At 35.0% G+C, this 23888-nt stretch overlaps 1 protein-coding gene across 2 annotated transcripts in view; it reads left to right on the top strand.

Annotated features, from left to right (window-relative positions):
- LOC125656784 (uncharacterized) overlaps positions 1 to 23888 on the top strand; it is a 35383-nt gene that overhangs the window by 7611 nt on the left and 3884 nt on the right. Inside the window, exons 6-15 of one of the 2 annotated variants that reach the window (XM_056143102.1) lie at positions 2403 to 2423; positions 3049 to 3108; positions 6666 to 6710; positions 8027 to 8116; positions 8443 to 8691; positions 9624 to 10211; positions 11864 to 11958; positions 12725 to 13915; positions 18311 to 18428; positions 23095 to 23888. The exon at positions 23095 to 23888 is cut by the window's right edge and continues 3884 nt beyond it. In XM_056143102.1, coding sequence (XP_055999077.1) covers positions 2403 to 2423; positions 3049 to 3108; positions 6666 to 6710; positions 8027 to 8116; positions 8443 to 8691; positions 9624 to 10211; positions 11864 to 11958; positions 12725 to 13915; positions 18311 to 18428; positions 23095 to 23888 — 3251 coding nt within the window. Of the gene's footprint in view, positions 1 to 2402; positions 2424 to 3048; positions 3109 to 6665; positions 6711 to 8026; positions 8117 to 8442; positions 8692 to 9623; positions 10212 to 11863; positions 11959 to 12724; positions 13916 to 18310; positions 18429 to 20722; positions 21037 to 23094 lie in introns of those variants that run through there. The other variant, XM_056143103.1, reaches the window with a different exon arrangement.

The following is a 23888-nucleotide window of genomic DNA, read 5'->3' as shown; positions in this document are numbered from 1 at the left end:
GTTTCTTGGTAAATCTGTCTATGAACTTCGAGGTTTGATTTACGCATGAGTCTTTCAGCTTTCCTGCGATCTACTTTGGCTTCACGTAGTTCATTAGTGTACCAAGGACTCTTAGGGCGCAGCCTTATTTCTTTCTTTTGTAAAGGCGCAGTCTTATCCAAAACAGTGCGCATTTTCTTATCGTAAATCTGAACTAACTCATCGACAGGTTTGCTATTATCTAATAATGCCAGTGAAACACTTACCTCTGTCTTGAGTTCATTTATGTCAATTTGACGAAGCTTACGATAAGTAACTACCTTTTTTTCAACCAGTGGTTTGGCAATCTGAAGGTCAGTGTGAATCACCAGGTGGTCCCCCGCTGGACAACCACTGTTATAAAAAAGACATGGATCGAAAATTGTTGGTTCACCACGAAGAACAGTAGAACCTTCCCTAACTATTAACTATCACAACATCAAGTGTATGGCCACACACATGTGTGGAGTCTTGGATACGCTGTGATAATCCATGATCATCTAAGATTCTAAGAAATTTGGTGGCGTCAGCATCATTCACATCATCAAGATGAAAATTCAAATCGCCGGTTATTATAAACTCACCAGGTAGCAATACTAGGTTCGCAATGTATTGCGTCCATTCATCAAAGAAAATAGTTTTCTTTAAGTTGTTTTTCCGAGATGGTGGTGGTGGTAGATGACGCATAAGCGTACTTCAGAATTCCTAATACTCACTGTACACTCCATGTGTTCAAAATGTGTGAAATTCTTGTACGGTCTTTGTTGTTTCACATCAATCTGTCCTTTGTACATTACAGCCACACCGTCACCCCTTCCCATCTCTCTGGGTTTCTGAATAATCTGATATCCTGTTGGTAGAAGATCACTGATCACGCATTTGTCAACATCAGTTCCCAGACACGTTTTAGTCACTGCTAGTAGATCTACGTCGCTAGACACCAGAAGATCATGTATGGAGTTTGTCTTATTTTTTACCGACCTACAATTGACTGAATAGAGACTAAGGGGTTTTACGATGACATATTTATTTGTTGTCCTAACAAGCGAGCGCAAATTTAACAAGTTTGATCTATTTGGTTGACATTTTTTTCCACGCTTTGTCAACTTCTGCTTTGAAAACTGGCCCACTACCGTTGGAATAGGGACAACCTCACTTGGTTCATCAGTAACTATTACGGCCGATATGGGAGCGCCAACTGTATCACACGAGATACAGACTAGGTTGTTAATATTAACCCCAAGTTGCCGCTACACACATCTAAACCGCCCGACACACACTGTATGGACATGTCTGATGAGCCTACGTCCAGCTTTCGTTCCTCTTCTAAAACGAGAATTTTTCGTACGACCTGTCAGAGGCAGGTCGATTGATCTGATAAAACACATCGTACGACTATTTGATATCTTGACCTACAGTAAACTTTATTGGACGACCTATTTATACAGTTTGAGACAAAAGAAAGGCAAATCGTACGACAACTATGTATCTTTGGTTAGAAAAATTCTCAGGACGACCTATCAATCCAATCTGAGACAGAAGAAAGTCAAATCGTACGATTAGAAGTCGCGGTAAAGTCACGCATCCGTGAACAAAGTCCATAAAACTATTTTCTAAAATGTCCTTTTAAAACGCAAGGTTTCCAAGATAATATCTTCTTAGTATTTGAATCGAATTTAATTGAACATATTTTGTTGTCAAGATTTTAAAGACAAAGGGATTCGGCCTCCCCTACAAGAAGTAGGTCATCACAATCACACTACGTTACTTGAATCAAATTTTACTCAATAATTTGATATTTTGATTACAAATGAGATTATAGATTATAGTAATGTTTTGATAATATGATTATACAAAATCCCCGAAAGAACATCCTCCCATACCTGTATCATACCAATTGTTACGCCGTTCTTTATACACTGGTCTGACCACGGATTGCTCCGTTTACCTGATTATTATATAGGGCTCACCATGGGAAGCTTATTCCTCCTAGGCACCTTGTCTCACTGCTGGTATATCGAGGGGTCCTTATTTGCTAACTCTCTATTTGGCATTCCTTATAGGAGTTACGAGATTGACCACTGTTTGTTATCTTCACATTTTCATACCGTAAGTTCATGTTGCAGGGGCTTCATAATTCTCATCAAAATATGAATCTCCTACATTTCATTGTTGTTTTAATGTCATTGTTGGCAAAGATAGCCTTTCGTATTTATTGTTCGCTTTATAGTATTTTTGTTATTTATCACTGTTCGTTAGCTTCTCATTTTCACACATAATAGAAGCAACTTAAAAGAGTTAACAAATCTACAAATCTAAACAGCAATGGGTTATATTTCAAAATATGATTTTAAACCAGCTGAATTGTTTTTCTTTATATATAGGAGGAGATGAAGAAAATCCACGTATGTATTATCCTATTTAGCGTTTATTTCAAAGGTTTATTTTGAACAAGAGATCCAAGAGGGTTATCACTTACATGAATTGCGCATCGTATACGTGTCGTATTATAGAACTACTCAGGTGCCTATATCCGTATGTCGTTTCTGCTGAAAAGTAAAAAAGGATAGTTATAACACCAGAACAATCATCTATGGTGCCAAATAGATAGACGTAATTTTAACGATTTCTAAATTGTATAGTATCTCCTCTTTGATCATGATTGCGCGTAAGTTTGGTTCTCAACGGTAGACTAGTGGAAACGATGTATGCAATTTAAATCAATATATTGCAAGGGCGAGGTCAGTATGGAATTGTATGACATTTATCTGATGTGCAGCTGAGAGGTTTAAAACGAAAATTGCTGCAAAACTCTTGAAACATTCTTCTTTGGATATTAGTTTCATGTTGAAGTGGATGATACTTTGCAAAATGCACATGTGTCAGTGATTCCTTGATAATATAGTCAAACGAAATTGATCTGGAGAAATCTATTTCATTTTGTGTGTCATGTAGATTGGTTAGATATTTTTGCTATTTTTTTTCACTGCATTTAAAATTAGTAAGCAGGTGAAATGTTCTTTTTCCTAGTTCTTGCATTAAGCAACGAAACGAAAAATAGAAATAAAGAAAAGAAGAACCCTCCTGCAGGTAAGGTTTTATTTCTGAAATCGTTTACGATAATTCCAAGCCGTTTTCATCACATAACTGATTCGATACAGATAACATCTCAATGTTTAAACAGAAACAAGCTACTGACAAATAAGATAATGTTGCTGGAATTTTAACAGTTTTGTGTGAAGTCATCAGGGTCAACAGGGTATGCTTACTCCTCTTAGGCACCGGATCCTACCTCTGGTATATCGAAGAGTCCGTGTTCCCCTTCTCTTAATTTGCAAGATTGATCAATATTTGTTACATTTAAATGCCATTTTACAATGACGATACGCGAAATTATGTAGTTTTCCGTCCTTTTTTTCGTGGTATCCAATGAAAAAAAAATAAATGCATTCCTTAAGGATGTTCTCTCCTGGTTTGAATTTTTTTCAGAAGTATCAAACTTTTTGATAAACCATTTTAACTGATACATCTTTATCCGAAAGACATTTAAAACATCAAAGAAGAGTATGTTAGTGTGGACTTTAAAGAATTACAGCCCTTCAAAGTTGCCCATTTGCTGAAACTTAATTTTTCATGAAAATCGCCAATTTTCACAAGAAACACACTATAAAACAAATATTAAGGACAGAATAATCTTGGCTTTCTTTTATTTTATGAAAATTAAGCATAATTGATTATTTCAATAACTTTTACATAAAATATATCACCAATTCTACAAAAAATCAAATATAATTAACATAATTGTATAAAATATCACACAACTTTGAAGACCTATTTCATCAAAAAAATCAAACTAGGGAGAATATCTGTATCAAACTTTTTCTGAAATTACTAATGTAGATTTGAATCATATTTTTGGTTAATTTAAATGAAAAAAATGTGTGGGGTTGTGTGCATTGGAACAAAGATTTGAACCATTTTGTGTCCCCACCCCCCTTCTTACACTGACATACATTCTAAACAATAACAATATACGATTTGTTATAAAATGTGTATTTTTCAATTCATATTTACAAATTCTATATATCTATTTCATTATATGATAAATAATCAGAAAACAAATAATATATGCATATATACAATACTAATTCATTTATAACTACAGAATGTGTAAAACATATGCCCCCACATCAGCATTTTCTAATTTCCATGCACTGTGACCTTGATCTTTGACCTTCTGACCCCAAAATTGATAGGCATCTTTCCGTCTTTGTATCTATCCATATGTCCAAATTTGGTTTGCATAGAAAGCAAAGTATTTGAGTTATTATCCAGAAATTACTTTTAACAGTCAACTTCCATGTGGTCATGAGAAAGAAATCTGCACTTCCTGGTATGGTTCTTCATATGATGATAGCACAACTCATCCCTCTCACTGTGGTTACCAAATGGATGTAGCTAAAAAGCAAACATTGGAACTCAATTTCTATCAATACTGTAAATTCTTAATAATAGAAAAGAATATACTATTAGGTTTACCACCAGACTGCTAATACACCAACTTCAACTAACTTCAATTTTTGTCTAGCCAGGGGTTATGTTTTAATGCCCTGCCCAACAAATTGTTACTCTAAAAGAATTTCTTAGGCAAAATGTTAAATATGAATTTGTTCGTGCATAAATGACTGTTTATGAAATATATGCTAAAATTCTAATCAGGATTTTTTTAAATGTGCATTTTCAATACCCTATAAACAAATTTTAACATTATTAAAACTTTTTAACAACACTTTGAAGGAATAATTAAAATAAAATTTTGATGAAATAGTTTAATTTTAAAGAACTGATTAGAACAAATTATCGATCTAGTAGCCCCCCCCCCCAAAAAAAAAACAAAACATATCTATACATGTATATATAGTCAACAAAATTATCTTTTGTTTTAACTGATTTGTACACGAATGGCGCGCCATAATTCTCTAGATGGGAGACCCCCCCCCCCCTTTTCCCTTTGAACTCTTTTTAATGAATTAAATTTGCTGTATACTTTGGCGATTTTTTAATACAATGATATAGATTAAACTTTTTAATCAAAATGATGCTTCAATAATGATACATTGAACGTTAGGAGCGATATTCGCTCATGACCGACTAGGCGGGATCGTGAAGATCGCAGATGAATTTAGGTACAGATCTACATAGTTTGTAGATTTTATTTTCAAAAAAAAAAAAAATTGTATATTAAAAAACTTACAAATTCATTCAATACTATATCAGCAGCCTCTGATTCGGGTACTACATGGCTAACATCCTTCCATTTTCTCCTCTCGTCTGACACTATGTACACAGGTACAGTACTGTAGTGTGTCACCATGTGCGTGGTTGTGCCTGCTTGTCTGTAATTTTCTTTGTCTGCCACTCACTTGTGAGAATATCGGATGTAGACTGATCTATAACTGTCGTTTTACTTCTAACGAATCGCCCATGTATGTTTCTGGACTGCTTTAGAATAGACTAAATGCGACATCGTACTCGAGTTTGTTTACAATTGTAACGTCATCATGAATGTCGTAAAATGAGAAAATAAGTAAAAAATTGTCATGTTTTAATTAATTGTTGTTAGTTTATTAACATTACTTACAAATAAAAACAGATATTAATGTTTTTCTTTGTGCATACGAAATAAAACACACGCATCCCCATAGTTACGACTTTAAAAAGTATGGAGACTCACTCGCGGTAAAAGTACCACGAGAGTACACCCTTAAGGCAGACTGGCCATGCTACGGAAATGGTCTATATATATTTTGGAGTAAAACGCATGAAACATTTATGTGGTAACAAGACTTAAGATTTTTAACACTGTACTCACACATGGACCGTCCCCATACATTTTAGATCAAAAAGTCAAAAATCAAACGTACAGGACACTTATATAGGAACTGGTTTCTAGATCTTAAATTATTACTCTAATTACGAGCAGTCATTATATTATTTTACATATACTCCCATTGGTATCAAAAAGCAAAAGGTCTAGCAAAATGGACAGTGATATGGGAATTACCCTGACGTTAAATGAAAAGGTTAAAATTCAAGCAAATTGTACAGTGAAGTAAAAATGGTCTCACGGGAATCGAGTGGTCTTCCCTTTATATCCGAGATACTGTCCATTTCCGCGATCTCTTTCATATTTCAACTGTCGGAAGGACATATCAGGTCAACAATGGCAGCTGACAAAAAGCAGATGCAGCTTTGCCTTACAAAACTGAAAGGCTCTTGAAACACCCACGTTCTTCTAATTTTACAAAACTGAAATGTTTTTGCTTATATTTTCATTACACAGACACTGGCCGTGTAATCAAAATTACGTTCAAATTATTGATGTCTTTAAGTTCTGCTTACTTAAGAAGTCCTATGAGATACACGTGGTATTTCGTAAAGAAACACATAAGAAATGCTTTTAATGTACCAAAACCCAGTTTTGTTTTCACGAAAATTATGATATTCTTTACTAAAATTACCTCATCGTGGTAGGACCAGTTACCATGGCAACAATTTAATATTTTATTCTATACCTATATTAACTTCCATTCAATAGTCATTCTTATTAAGTAAAAATTGATATGTTGATGTGAATTTATTTTCAGAGTCACATGAAACTGTCGATAAAGAAGACAATGTCCCCGATGAAGGTAACCATTGTATTTGTATTTGCATTAATATGCAACAAAGTATTCTATGACGTCACATTCATGGTCAGGATACTCTATATTCATTCACAAACAAATCAGGTATCACTATAATCTCATGAATTTATATTTGACATCTACGGACAATTTTGATAAACTGACTTTAAATACGATATTGTAGATGTCAGGCTAAGTAAGATTGATAATCAACAGGAACATCTGTCTTAACCTGTACATGAAGCCAACAAACTTGTGCGTAATCTATCAATCACATTTTGCAAATTGTATTACAAGCCAATTTCAAATTGCAGTTTCCAACCAATTTCTGAATTCTATGCAAAAATTAACTCATGATATTTGATTTTTAACCCCCGTAATTCTTTTACAGGTGAAAAAATCTTTCACTTTGGGTTCCATATGACACTTGTAAATACCTTGTTAGCTGTGTTTTGTCAAAATCAGAATTTAAGATAAATGCCGTGGAATATATATTTGACACACTAATAATTCACGGGTTTTATCAGGTCATTTTTACTTCATTCATCTACAATTTTTAATTTGCTCGAAGGAAGAAAGGCCCCTTTTATGATTTCTGTCAGATTTTATTGTTATGCACTGAAATAAAACTAAACTTGCATAGCACTACTGTATACTTTCAAAGCTTTATTGAACACAGATGTTGATGACAAGCTACCAATTCAACTTCACGACAAACGACATGACTTTCTCATTCTTAGCTTCTCATATTTGTGTAGCAATACAGTCCTATATCGCCTGCATCTTTCTGTTTCTCAACTGACTCGTTAGGCGAGATCCTCTTCTGTCAATGATTATTTTTTTTAATCGAGACCGGCTACTGACAAAGAAGTTAATGTTACAGGGTTTAACTGTCACGTTAAAGTCAATAAATATCAGCTGTCATTAGATCAAATGCTGTGTGACGTATTTCTAACCAATTTTTAGCCGATCGTTACATACTCGTGTTAACTACGAATTACTTCATTTACCTGATCAAGATAGAATACTTACGGCGGGTGTGACCGGTCAACAAAGAATGCTTACTCATCTTGGACACCAGTGTCCAGGGGTCCGTGTTTGCCCAACTCTTAATTTTAAATTCTTTTTGAATTGAGTAGATTGAGGGTTATTCGTTATCTTTATATTTTCATCATGATGTTAGGAATGAATGACAATTTTAAAATCTTAAAGAATATCTTGTGACAGCCCCACTTCCTAGTTCAGTTAAGTTTTAAAATACTTTCTTTTCATGGTTAAAGACAACATGTATGACATCTAACGATTGGTGCGTTCATTTACAGTAAAGAATCAAATCAAGAAACGAGGGATCGATTTCCTATCGAGTTTATCTTCAGAACATGAGAAGTATTGCAATGGAATAGCACATATCTGTAAGTATATGATGATGATGGGACACGACTCTTTTCTTTATCAAGTAGCAATATATACCCATGAATCATGTCACTCAAGTCGCCCTGTTGCTTTCCAAACTTGACATTGTCGTATAGTCTACTCTATTCAGGTTTTCACTAATCTCTAAATTGAACACACTGTTGTCAATCAACACCTATTTTCAATCAATGCTTGAACTCTCTTATTATATATGTAAATAAATTTGATAATATTTAAAACCATTTTATTGATAATTTTGTCGTAAAAAATAAATTAATTTATTGATACATGGAATAAAACAGAATTTACTTTGAAAACTGTGTAGTGACTGTCCCAGTAGAAGTTCTAGGAATGCCAAAAGAAGACATTGAAACCTTTATCAGAAACTACAAAAAAGGGAGTACAAAAGTATACTGCGGCCGTGGCATGGTGGTGGGTTGTTTCGAGGCAGGAAAGACAACTCTTGTAAAGAAACTGAAGGGAGAAGATGTATCTCATCCACCAGAATCAACGAGAGGTTTAGACGTTCATACAGACATATTTACTGTGGATCAAGACGAAACGGTATTGGCTGGTAAGTAAGATTTGCCTCAAATCACTGGTAGCAGTACTGATTGATGGGAATAATCTTTACGACGAGTTGTTCTTATCAGAAATGCATTTCATAATTTCTGAAACACGTTCCCTTCATTCCATACTCAAATGCATGAAAATACATCTTGATGTAATGGAGCTTAAATTTATGAAATATTTTCTTGCATTTAGATGAATTTTGATGGATCTGAAATAGATTTCCATTTTCATAGTGCTGAAGTGATTTACTCAATACAGATGTCATTTAGCAATATATATTCTTATTTCTGTTATCGCCCTAAAACTTTTTGATTCGAAATATTTATTTTTTCCAATACATTAAGACAAAACCATGGATTTCGTAGGCTTTAATTCCAGAAGTGCTCTTAAATACTTCCCGGACTGTTTACTTCCCTATTGCTTATATTCCTTTCTCACTCGCTGCTAGGACTTGTAGTGAACTTTAAGGGATATTTGGATGTCAAAATTAAATGTTTTATATTAATGTTAAATGTTTTTAAGTCAAGGTAGTTTACAGACAACTTGATATTTCAAGCGTTTCAACAGTCTTCCTTAAAGTCAGCATTTCGCAACTTCTATGGTAGCTATACATGTTACGATCCAGTTTGCCAATACAACCTGTCATTGGTCAAATGATGCCTGACGAGTTTCATACCAATATTTCGGTAATTATTTACATGATAATTTTGACTACGGATTACTCCGTTTACATGATCAAGATATAGGGCTCATGGTGGGTGTGACCGGTCGACATGAGATGCTTAATCCCCCTTGCCACCTGTCCCACCTACATGTATGTCCAGATGTTCGTGCTTGCCCAACCCCTTCCATGTAGGAGTTGAGATTGATCACTGTTCACTAACTTCACCTTTTCATGTTCAATTCCATTTTAAACTCAAAACTAAATTTCAGTGAACAAGGATCAGAAAGGTGGACAGCGCTTACACATAAATATGGAAACATTGGAGAGTGGAGTAATTAAGTCTTCATCGAATGCTCAGCGTTCATATCCAAAAGCTGATGATGATGTACGAAGTGCAACTATCCCACCACCAATATATTATACACAACCTCCAGCTCAAAGACACGAAAACAAATATGATTTATCATTTGAAAATAATAAACCTGGTACCTCCACTCAAAAGGCAAATGATATTTCTAATAAAGTTGAACACAAATCTGACACAAATAGAAAATATCCTGTTAAACATCTCGCAATAGGTCAGATTACAAACAATGTTGCGAATAAAACGGATGAAAACAAAGATTATCTTGGACATGAGATAGGAATTATCCTTCCTAATGTCATTGATAAATCAATAAAGACGATAAGTTTGTTGGACTTTGCTGGTCAAGATGCTTATTACGCCTGCCATCACATCTTCCTAAGTCCAAGGAGTTTTTATATCCTAGTCACGGATATGTCTAGGAAATTGACTGAAAAACCAACCAACGCTCTTCAGAGAAAGGATCTCATGTACAGCGACTGGACTCACCAAGGTATGACTTTTGGTGTACTTCAGGAGAAATAACACATCATCATAATGAATTTCTTTTTGAAACATGAATGGAAATATGAATATAAGCAATACGTGTATACACCTCTGGTCGGCGCGGGTTCGAATCCCGCTTACGCCGGTAAGTGAGAAAGTTTCCCAGTTTACTTTCGAAAGGTCGGTGGTCTCTTCCTAGGTACATTGTATCTAGGTTCTCTCTTCCATCATTAATTGGGCGCCACCAGGTAACTGCAAAATTGTTGAGTGTGACGGCTAATTGCCTAACTTGTTTACTCCGTACGTAAATGTGTCGACTACCGATCTGTATATCGCAGGTTCGATTTTAGCAGGGGTTTTTGGTTTCTTCAGATTACTTTACACTAAAACTCAATCTATTTTAACCAGATGAGGTAAAATTGACATTTTTCAATTGCAAAATATTAGTTGACCAGTTCTGAAATCGAGATAGACTACTGACAAACAAGCTGATGTTACAGGGGTTTCAGCAGTCTCGTTAAAAGTCAGCATTTCCCAAATTCTATGGTCATTATAACGATCTAGTTCGCCAAAGCAACCTATCGTTGAGTCAAATGCTGTCTGACGTGTTTCATATCCATTGTTACTCCGTTTGTGGCACACTGACTTTGACTACTCCGTTTACTAGATCAAGATAGAGGGCTCATTGTGGATGTGATTGATCTACAGTGGTTGCTTACTCCTTTTAGTCACCTTATCTCACCTCTGGTATATCCAGGGGTCCGTGTTTGCCCAACTCTCTATTTTATATTCCTTAAAGGTGTTATGAGATTGATCAATGTTCGTTATCTTCATTTTTCATTATTGTACATTTCCCCCACTTTCCATCCATATGATATTTTTCTGAGTGTAATTCTAATTAAATCCCAAAATAACCCCGCGCACTTGAATCTTAATTGGCTGTGGAAATTGATGTGAGAAAACTTGAACGCATTCTCCACGATAATGTTTGCATGTAGTTTTGTTGAGTACAGTGTGATAGTTTTTTATGTTTAGGAATCCACCTGTTCATATTTAAGTGAGACTTGAATGATTCTGATCATTTAAAGTATTTAACGAGGCACTTTTGGGGGCATTTACGGTAAGTCTTGAGAATACATGTTATATTGTTACAGAATATTAGAATTTAGCGTAGGTATACAAAACAGGGTTTTTTCTAAATGTCATAACCCTTGGGGCTATTGATACTTTTAACTAATACTCAGGTGACTGATAAGGCCTGTGGACCTCTTGTTAATTGATTCCATTACTTGCAGAATGGTGATATGATTATTATTTCAACTACATGTAAATTGGTATAGCATTTTATGACACTCTGTTTTTCCCTAAAATAGCTCTTAGGGCCTACAAGTTTACTGGTATTTCGGATTTCAAACATTTCGCTTGAGCATCACTGAAGAGACTTTATTTGTCGAAATGCACATCTGGTGCATCAAAATTGGTACCGTATAAGTTTAATATTTACTTTTTGGGGACTTAATCTGAAATTAGTATATTTATTCTAGGTTGAAAATTTGAAAGAAGAAACCGTGTCTAACGACTAACAATGCATTATAAGAATAGTTACACACATTTCGTCTTTTTATTGTTTTTTCTATAATAAACCAATATATTTAGCAGATTACATTAACCACTGGCTGGGTTCAATCCACACATATTGTTCGGAAACAGCTCCGGTCATTTTGGTTCAATCACACTCAGAAACAAAAGGAGAGGTTAGTAATTATTTTCCAATCAAATCTAGTATAGAATGAAAGGCAACATTACAGCTAACATGAACAAAATTATTCACTATTACTATGTCATCTGTCAACAAAACAAACCAGAAGTAGTTATAAAAAACGTAGCTCTACTGCTTACTGGCCGACAAGTTTTTATTTTTTTTTTATCATAAGGATGAATATCGTAATATTGTTTCCAATCTCATTCTTCAATCACCTCTTTCACGAATAAAACGAGAGTGAATGGCAAGAAAGTTGAGTCAGCTTAAACAATATGAATATAAACTGCAAGTCTACATTTGTATTGTATTGACAATAGCTTCAACGAATAAGCACTGATCAAGTGAATCACAAAAATATATTAAAAGTTTTCGATTTGTTGATAATTAGATTACGTCGTTGGCGGTAGGATTAACACCCAGCAGGCAAAAAGTCCAATCTGTTTAAAGGGATATTGAGACGTAGGATTGGAGGCTATCTTCAATATTTCATCAAAGGAATGCTACTTTTGTGTTATAATATTTTTACTTTTATGCTACCCGAATTCACTTAATACAGTAACAAAAGAGCACAAAATATGTAGTAATGTAGTTATAACCCTAAAGGCCTCTTTTCTCCTATGCAGATCAGATATTGATCGACAAGCACTCAAAGTTTCAGTTTATACTTTTAATACGTTTCACAGAGGTAAAACTTAACTGGATGTGTTCCCTTCATTAATCGCTAATTATAGATTAATCCGTAGTACCTTTGTTTTCAGATAGAAAAAGACTACTTTAGTAAAGTACTTGAAGGTGTAACAAGTACATTGCACGTTCATTTAAGCTCTGACAAAGTGTTTGCAGTAGAAAAAGACTCTGACAAAAATATTAAAGAAATCAGATCAAACATGTTAAGGGTTGTCAAGGATCGAAGTCACTGGGGAGAGTCCATTCCTACATCGTGGGTTCATCTGGACGCGTATTTAATGGAAATTAAGAAACACCAAATGGTTTTGCAAAAGAAAGACCTTTGGGAGACATTGACATCTCAACCGAACTTGCAGTTTTTAAGCGAAGAGGATATGACGACTGCACTGAGATTCTTTAATGATATTGGTGTTATTCTCTTTACCACTTCCTCAGAGTCCATTATTCTTGATGTACAGTGGTTTGTGGATGCGTTCAAGCACATCATCACAGATGAAAACCATGCAAAGCATGACATAGCAAAACATTTCACTGATTGGAAAAAGTTCAATACGAATGGAATTTTGCAACGGAATCTTGCGAAAGAGATCTGGAAAAGGTCAGAGTCGTTCACTAAATACACAGATGATTTAGTGTTTTATATGATCAAACTTGGAATGATTGCCGAAATGGAAAAGGGAGAAATATACTATGTCCCTTGCATGAACAAACAAAAATATGACAGGAATGTCTTGCACAACTGTACTTGTTCTTCCACTGTCTGCTTCATGTTTGAGTATCTACCATTGGTGATTTTCCATCGTTTAGTTGCCACATGCATGACAAGAGAAGGCTGGAAAATTTGGAATGGGAACAACCAAATGAGGACTGGTCAAACCAGTGAATGCGTGTTTCACACTGCCGCCATACTTGAAGATAAAGACGATATCAAGGTCCTGATAGGGATAACTGAAAAGAAGCAATATTTGCACGATACGTTAAATACACATCCCTATTCTATAGAAATACAGTACATTGTTTTCAAAGATCAAAAGATGCAAACACAGTTCGCAAGAAACAAACTAGAAACAATTAAAACTCATCTTAAAGATTTAACTTCATGTTTTGGAGCAAATCGTGACAAGACTTACAGAATGGGATATAGGTGTTCAATTGCCCCATTTTCTGACACTCCTGTGTCCCACATCATTTTACAGTCTGCAAAAGAATGCACACCATGTAGGAAACGTGTAGATATCAACTACCTGCGATCATTTTGGGTGGTTTGTATATTACTTTTACTTCATGTATATAAAATATTTGTTGGATAGATTAGAATTTTGATGATCATTTAAAGGTGGCTCATCATACTTAAATTTCATTTGATGTTTTGTTAAAGTGTATCATATCTAATATGTAATATGATTTCACCTTTTAGAGATTAATTCAAGCTCTTGATTATCCCATGATTTTGTGGGTTTTTTTTTGTTTTTCTGCAAATTGGAGATTTTATTCACACATCGCTTTCATTTGAGCTTGTTCTGTGTATGGTCAGTTCTTAAATTGAGGCAGGCTGCTGACAAACAAGTTGATAGTGCAGGGAGTTTCAATAGTCTTGTTTAAAGTCAGCATTTCGCAAATTCTATGGTCGTTATAACGATCTAGTTTGTCAATACAACCTATCATTGTGTCAATGTCTGACATGTTTCATACCGATTGTTAGGTCATTCTTGACATACTGATTTTGACCTCGGATAACTCCTTTTACCTTATCGAGATATGGGGCTCACGGTGGGTGTAACTGGTCGACAAGGACTGCTTACATCCTCCTTGGCACCTGATCACACATCTGGTATATCCCAGGGGTTCGTCTTTGCCAACCTCTCTAGTTTATATTGCTTATAGGAGTTATGAGATTGATTGTGACATTCACATTTTATGGAATAAAAACTCACGTAGACGTTCTAGTTCTAAAAATAATCTTTGAAAATCATATCATTATTTATTTGGTCATATTTTATTAATGTGAGACTCAAAATTTTCAAGAAATGTGTCGCTTGAAAAGAAATGATATAAAAGACAAATACTTTTTTAAAGGGAAAGGCAACCCTAACCACATTGTTGCTTTTATAAATAAAATGCATGTGTTACTTACTGATACCGTAAATGACAGTCTTTAACAACAAATATTCTTGCTTAACAATTAAATTAATATTGATCTATAATATATTTTAAATTATCCGCCGCTAAGAGATCGGCCATTGATGTTTAACTCATGACGTCACACAGTCTGTTCCGGTTTATTTCATCAGTAGCACTGTAAACATGACAAGTCACGAACAGTTAAATTCGGAGCCGTATAGATTTCAGCCCGTTCTTTCGCAAGAAGAAATCAAGAAAAGAAGACGTCCAGTCGTGTCGCAGACCAGGCAGACGGTAAACGTTCTTCATACAAATGTCTTGAACCTCAGCTTGTCATTACGCAAATGATGGATCCACAGTTTCCGTAGTCTTTTCCTTTCAAATGACTTGGTTGGGTCAGGAATTTCCAAAAAAAACCAAAAAACTATTTATCGCATCTCGCCTTCGCATTAGTGTAATTAACTGCTTGACAGGAAGACATAAAGTTGAACCTATTTATTCGTAAGATCTACAAGATGCACATCTTTGATGATCTTAGAATCTCATCAAAACCGGAACAGACGGTGTGACGTCAAAATAATTGATTTTTGTGGTCTTGAATTCAAAAGAGTTCTACATCATGGCAGCCTCAATAGATAGAGGGAATTTCAATTTTTAACGTTTTCAAATTAGTATTGAAGCCTATCTAGGCCAATTGTCAACAAAATAGTATGGCAAATCTTTATCATAAGATTAATCCTATCATTCACCATGTAAAACTCTTTTGGGTTGGTTTCCCCTTTAACAGAATTAAACTGAAATGACCGAATTCTAAAAACATTGCTATTTATTATATTTGAACCAAAACAGAGAAAAAAGTATCTCAATCAAAATTGATAGAAAGTGCAGGAATAATCACATTGCAGGTAATTTCACGCACTTTTCATCAAGGCATTAGTGGCTTTATCAATTGAATTAAAATAGATTCTGAGTATTTTTTAACTTTGGTCATTCATTTCCATTTCTTTTCAAAGATATATTTTTCTCAGATAATGTCTTCTAAATAGCATTTTTTAAGATTAAAGGGGGAGGATAGCGAACAATGATCATTCTCATGAATCCTATAAACAATACAAAATTAAGAGCAGGGAAAACACGGACCCTGGACACATTAGAGGTGGGATCAGATGCCTTGGATGAGTAAGCATCCCCTGGCGACCGGTCACACCTGCCGTGAGCCCAACATCTTGATCAGTTAAACAGAAAAATTCGTAGTCAAAACCAGTATGTAAACTTATACGGTACCAATTTTGATGCACCAGATGCGTATTTCGACAAATAATGTCTCCTCAGTGATGCTCGAGCCGAAATTTTGGAAATTTGAAATGACAAAAACTTGTAAGAGCTAAAAGGAAAATTAGAGTGCCAAAAATATGGAGCCAAATTCTTCCAAGGATCAAAGATATGCATGAGGGAGATATCATCCTTAATTTTGAAATGAATTTCTAAATTTTATTTTTATATAAAGAACAGCCTAGCAATTGGTATGATACACGTCAGACAGCATTTGACCCAATCACAGGCTGTATTGGTAAAATAGATGGTTAAAATGACCATATAATTTACGAAATGTTGACATAAAGCAAGCCTGATGAATATCCTGTAAAGCCAATTTATTTATCAGTAGCCTGTCTCTATTCAAAAACTGATCATACGCAGAACAAATTATTGCGTGTCAAATTGGGTGATAGACATAAACACCATATGTAGGTGACCATGGGTTATTGTTATATATGAGAAGTTGTTGATGGAGAAGGTGAAGTCGTAATCTTGAGTTATCAGTTTGTCGTTAACATATATGTTCATTAAAATATTTAAGTATGAAGCAGATGTGGGAGACGAACTGGATAAAAAACACAAAAAATCAAATGAAATAACTGAGAGGTTGTATCACTCTTTTGATGGTGTTGTCACACTTCCTAGGAGGCGCTTTAAAGCAATACAAGCTGTGACTGACGGTATTTTCAACTATCCAATTATGCATCAATTAACTTCTATCGATATAACTACTAAAATCCCCAAGATCTGAAGAAAAAGTCAGCAAAATAAACAATGGGAATATTGTTTGAGAGCACACCTACAATGAGCTTTTCGTATAAACCGTCATTACGTCGCATACTTGGACATGGGAACAATGATTGTCGAACATAATCGGGTTGCTGAAACCGAGGACATATTCAAAGATGGAAACTGACATGAGTAACAACACATTTCGTTTGTTTAAAATATTACATCGTTTCATGAATGACAAGAAATTCTATAAGTGAAGAAATTTTGATAGTGGATTTTCTATCTGACACATGCGCAATGCCTATCTTTTGCGTTTTTGCGAACTGGTGACCTCCGAGGCCAATGCCCATCGGCGATTACGAGCAAGAATTAATGACAAGATGACAATGATTCAAGAATCGAAGTTTTCTTCTGATTTGACGGGTTTATTGCTTCAGATTCTGATTCTATGAAGTTATATATATTCAATCACACATTTTGAATATTTGTTGTATTGCTTTAACGATATATTGAATAAAGTTTTCGTTTCATGGGTCACTTGAAATAGAAGATTGATTTTCAAGATTACAACGTCACTATGATTAATTAGACAGTTGATAATGATAACATTCTATGTCATTTGCGTATCATTAAAGATATGAATTCAGCATGAAGGCTACAATGAAAATGTCACTTCAATTAGCGATTGATATAAAAGGAAATTGGTATCTTGTGTAGATTTTACCACGACTGGTTAATCACACATGTCATATGTCATTAAAGTAGGACGGGTGTTTTACATGTTTTTATGGAATAAATATTATTTTCAAATAGTCCACGGGTATGTATTCATAATATGGATAAGGCATTTGAATGAATATATCACTGGCATTTTTAACATGATCCAATTATCCCAAACCAAGCTGGCTTTGATTTTTAATGATTTTGTTTTAGTTGTGGGAGAAATGGGGAGGATTACGCACATTTGTTAGCTTTACGTCAATGTTGATGTTCAGTAAAACGCTAAAGCAGATGTTGAAGACTGCTACGTTATCTATTTTGAATTTGTTAAATAAAAATGATCCAAAATATTTGACAAATACAAAACTGACATAAAAAATCTACAATTATGTTACTTCATTACATGTTTACTCCTTTATGTGGATATCACCCATTACAAATATTTTAATTTTTACATTATATTTTCCTACGCCGTTTGTGATGTCATAAACATAGTCAAATTTACGTTGTCTGTTTACAAAATGTTTATAGTCACACAGGTACAGAATTGCATTCGGCTTTGAAGGCTGGACAGTAACGTAAATAAAACTGGGAGGGTTAACATATGATAAAAAACACCCATGTTTTGTGGATTGATATGATTTATATCCAACCCGAAGTGTGTTTTATATGCCCTCGCCAAGGTTCGGGGATAGGCAACATACAACTCTTTGAATATAAATCATTCAAAACACAAGCCATGGTAGATCCTATATATTTTTTTGTAGGTTGACACTACATCTGATGATGATACATTCGACATTAAAGAAAAGAAACACGAGAGAAATAATATGGATCAAGAAGATATAGCTCGACGGATTGTAGAATACGCTGACAATCCTAGCAGTAAGTGCTTTGCTTAACAACTAGTATTGAGTTATTTGATATACATATTGTTGACGTGTCCCTCGTCCATAGGGATGTAGCGATTATTAACTCACCTGAGCTGAAAGTTCAAGTGAGCTTTTCTGATCGCCTGTTGTCCGTCATCTGTCTGTCTGTCCGTTTGTCTGTAAACTTTCTACATTTTCGACTTCTTCTCAAGAACCACTGGGTCAATTTCAACCAAACTTGGCCAAAAGCATCCTTGAGTGAAATACTTTCTTTCAAGCTTGTTCAAATGAAGGATTATGTCCCTTTCAAAAGGGAGATAATCACAAAAATCCAAAAATAGGGTGGGGTCATTTAAAAATCTTCTTCTCAAAGAACCACTAAGCCAGAAAAGCTGATATTTACACGAAAGCTTTCTGACATAGTGCATATTCAAGTTTGAACAAATCATGGCCCCGGGTTTTGGATGGGGCCACAATAGGGGATCAAAGTTTTACATACAAATATATAGGAAAAATCTTTAAAAATCTTCTTCTCAAGAACCACTGAGCCAGAAGAGCTAAGATTTACATGAAAGCTTTCTGACACAGAGCTGATTCAAGTTTGTTCAAATCATGTTCCTTGGGGTTAGGTTGGGGTCACAATAAGGGATCAAAGTTTTACATAGAAATATGTCGGAAAATCTTTTAAAATATTCTTCTCAAGAACCACTGAGCCAGAAAAGCTTATACTTACACGAAAGCTTTCTGACATAGTGCAGATTTAAGTTTGTTCAAAGTATGGCCCCCGGGGTAAGGTTGGGGTCACAAGGGGGGATCAAAGTTTACATTACAAATATATAGGGAAAATCTTTAAAAATCTTCCTCTTAAGAACCAATGACCTAGAAGAGCTGCGATTTACATGAAAGCTTCCTGACATAGTGCAGATTCAAGTTTGTTCAATGTATGGCCCCCAGGTAAGGTTGGGGTCACAATAGGGGATGAAAGTTTTACATATAAATATTTAGGGAAAATCTTTAAAAATCTTTTTCTCAAGAACCATTGGGCCAAAGAAGTTTATATTTACATGAAAGCTTCCTGACATAGTGCAGATTCAAGTTTGTAAAAATCATGGCCTCCAGGGGTACAGGGGTAGGTTTGGGCCACAATGGGGACTAAGGTTTTACATGCAAATATATATGGGAAATGTTCAGGTATGGGACAAGGTGAATCAGGTGAGCGATGTGGCCAATGGGCCTCTTGTATTTTTGTCTGTATTTTCTGCATAGTGTTATTTTTTTTTATACATGTACCTCATTTTTGGTGTTTCCTCTGTCCCCTGGTTTGAGCGTGTCCGCGCGCGGGTGTGCATTTGCGTGTATGAGGAAGGCTGTTTACTAGGATAATTACACAGAAAACAATAGGTCAATGAGCCACATTGCTCACCCAAGTCATCTTCGCCATGCTGTTGTTCATTGAATTGAATTTTAAATATTTTTGTCAATCTCAACCGCCATGAAAACTAGACTAAAACGGACGATACATAACTTGAACGCACTGTCTCTCACCTTTCAAATGTTATGAGTCAGGTTAAAGTTTTGAAATTTGGGTTAAACTCCGAGGTCCAGGTCAAATATCATGGTATGAAATACAAGGTCTTGTCATCAGGAATAAAAACTATTCATACAATTTATGAAATAGTTCCGGAGATATTGTCTAGCTTAGTATTTTTAATAAGTAGATCAAACTCCATGACCACAGTCAGAAGGTAAAAAACTTTGATACCGAGAAAAGCTCTTCTTTAAAGGAATGTGCATATGTGCTGATCAAGATATAGGACTCAGGGCGGGCGTGACCGGTCGACAGGGCATGTTTACTCCTCCTATGTACATGATCCCACCTCTGGTATATCCAGCGATCCATGTTTGCTCAACTCTTAATTTTGTATTCCTTATAGGAGTTGTGAGATTGATCTCTGTTCGTTATCTTCACCTTTGCATTGAAATCGCTCAAGAATTCCAAATATTACAAATAAATTCCTGAGAACGATCTTTACCGAACAATAATATCTACGGTCACAGTGTGCACTCAACGACGGAATTGCTAGATTCTAGAACTTTCATACACGGTCGCATTAAGCATTGTAATAGTTTAACGTTTTTATTAGTGAAACTTGTTATTTATGGTACAAATACTTACAATAATAAATCATCGTTTTATTTCTTTTTCACTTTCAACACAATGAGTAAACTGTCTCTCAGTAGGTTAACTGCTCTAGTGGTCTACTCCGCATACTTCGATCGAAATGTTATTTCTTATATTTAAAACAGCATTTAGAAAACAATGACAGAAAGGGAAGAGGAGACGTTTGTATAGAAAGATATTACGTGACCAAAATTTATATAATTATTATCTTCTAATTACGAGATCAATACGGGTATTTCTTAGGTACGAGATCTGTTCTCGTAATTTCAAGATGATTATTTCGTAATTAGGAGGTCTTTTCTCGTAATAATGATATCGTAATTACGAGATGGGAAAGCTGAACTTCTTTTTATATGATACTAATCGGCTTTTATACATTACCCATGTAACACAGGCATTCATTCATTTTAAGCTTTCTTAAATTTCATGAGTTGCTCAGTTTACCGGATTTACTATAAAAAGGTGAGAAATTCAATGTCTTTGGTCGAGTAATCTTGAACATTTTCAAATGTATTACAGAAAAACAAAATCCCCTGATGAGTATTTCATATGCATTGCATTACTAATGAGAAATGGAAAATACTATAGCCTCTTGGTGAGGTGTTCCTAAATATTTCATAGAAATACATTGAATATATACATTGATATTCTTAATATGTAGTTTATTTTTACTATGCATAGCTTGAATGTTTACACATTGTTTGCCGGACGTGAACGAGTCTAATAAAAATCACTAGGTATTCTCCCACGTATTTAGTATTTTACTTCAAGAAAGGTGGACAACGTGTGAAAAATAGCTTCTATAAAGCAAGCAGAGATTCATTTTGAAAATTAGATCAGTCTATGATAGAAAGTACAATGAGAAAGTGCAAAAGTGTGTTTATTTCCACTTATCTTAGTCGTTGGCATTCATATAGGCCTCTGGTTTAATATCAAAACTTACCTAAGGCAAAATGCAACGATTGACATCACAATCAGCCATTTTCAGCCCTAAAATTGTGCTTATATTTGAAATAAAACTTCTTTATTAAATTATATGATTCCTAATTTCGGGAACATTTTCTATCCCGAAGAACACGGTTATTCATAAACAGTCTGAAGTTGTTCAGTTTTTTCTGGCATATCTGTACTTCTTCAACGCCGTCATCGTAAAGACATTGCAGAATTGACATTTCCACCTGATCAGTTGTAAAAGGCCATATCTTTTTCACTTTAAATTCTGAACTATATGGTTGGCTTGAATTTATCCAGGATTTATAATCATTATTTCAATAAAACCATTAAATCATTAAATAGATAATAAAACTAACAGATTTTATTTAAAAATTAATTTAATACCCATATGATTCTTACTTCCTCTTCCGTTGCTAAGATGTTTGAAATGATTACATTAAATCACGTCACGATGGCGATTTTGTAGCAATCTTTATAGCGATATCTTAACCCTTCGTCCATCGTCGCCCGGGATGAAACTAAGAAGAATTGTCAAATTTCTCATAAAATTTTAATCCATATAAAAATCGTCTCGGGCGACGAGGGAAAAGGTGTTCAATTTCACTGATTTATCTATACAAAAACCACGAAAACCCCATAAATTGCTTCATCAACCTTACTTTGTTCGATTGTGTACCACGCATGCGCATACATGAGTTGATTTTAATATGCTTCTGAAAATAAATACGGAGTGCTCTTTCAGAAAATAGACAGAAGATATCAGGAACACAAATTTAATTTCCCCCATAAAAGCCAGACAGAATAAGGCCTACACCGTACCAACTTCTTTTTTCGTGTGCACTTGTGGACTAGACATGCGTAAACGGAATTTCTGCACTAGGCCAACACTTAGTCAACACAGAAATCTGAGTAGAAGGTCGGGTTCTGAGCTTAAAAATCAATTAAAAACAGTAAAACTGTGCAACTTAAGAGAATTTGATAGAAGCGCAAATATTTCTCATCAGTATTGTTTTAAACAATGAAGGAGGTGGTGAATCAAAGGGAGTGTTGGTCCAAATGTTATGTGCCTTTGGTCATACACTTATTTTCTATGATTTACCTGACATGATTATTAGTAAGTGAATATTTTGTAAAATATTGGATGGTGTTTTTTATGGGGGGGGGGATATTTTGATTTGATACGTATATCATTAACTAATTTGTGCGTGTCTTTACCGGCTTTTGCTAATTTTTGCATCAAAATTCATTTTGACAATTTTTGATTTTCTGGAGAGAGAGAAAAAAAACAAACTAGAGTATTGTGATGTTAATTTGGTTTGGATAGGAAAATCATATCTTGGAAACAAAATTTCCTTTTGAGGGTTAATCGCACTGCAAATGTTTTTCCCTCAGTGAAATCTCCTTATCCCAAACTTCTACTAATGGAACATGCTATTAGTCATACAGTGGCCCCATTAAAGTCCTTTCTTAAAATGCCTTACTGTAGCAATATTTTGAGTCTTTCATTTTCGTAATGCAAAGTACATCCAACTTATTTAATTAGGAAATAGAGGAGAAACCACATCTCTACAAACACAACTCGATAACGAACAGGACCACTACACTGGCGATGGCGTGCCTAATGCATTACATGCAGCCTGCAAGAATGCGAACCTCAAAATGTGTGAACATCTCATCCAAACACACCCTGACCTTCTACACAGTGTAGATAATGATGGAGGGAATGCTGCTCTACACGCTGCTCAAGGTGGAAACGTGAACATTCTACAACTACTCGCAGATAATGAAGTAGACGTCAAACATAAAAACAATTATGGCTGGAACATTCTAAACGTGGCCTGTGTACATTCTAACTTAAAAATGAGTCGTTATATCATCCAAACATACACAGACCTTCTACACAATGTAGATAATGATGGATGGAATGCTGCTCTACACGCCGCTCGTGGAGGAAATGTTGAAATTCTACAACTACTGGCAGATAATGGAGTAGACGTGAAACATAAAAGCAGTGGCGATCGGGATATTCTTAACGTGGCCTGTGTACACTCTAACTTAGAAATGAGTCGTTATATCCTCCAAACATACCCAGACCTTCTAAACAGTGTAGATAATGATGGATGGAATGCTGCTCTACACGCTGCGCAAGGAGGAAACGTTAAAATTCTACAATTACTGGCAGATAATGAAGTAGACGTCAAACATAAAACCAATGACGACCGGAATATTCTTCACGTGGCATGTGCACACTCTAATTTAGAAATTAGTCGTTATATCATCCAAACATACCCTGACCTTCTACACAGTGTCAGGAATACTGGGTGGAATGCTGCTCTA

This window comes from Ostrea edulis, chromosome 7 (genome assembly GCF_947568905.1).
Source record: "Ostrea edulis chromosome 7, xbOstEdul1.1, whole genome shotgun sequence".
In the NCBI taxonomy this organism is placed as follows: domain Eukaryota; kingdom Metazoa; phylum Mollusca; class Bivalvia; order Ostreida; family Ostreidae; genus Ostrea; species Ostrea edulis.
Note: the sequence above shows the minus strand (reverse complement) of the source record. Positions and strands in the feature narration are given on the sequence as shown.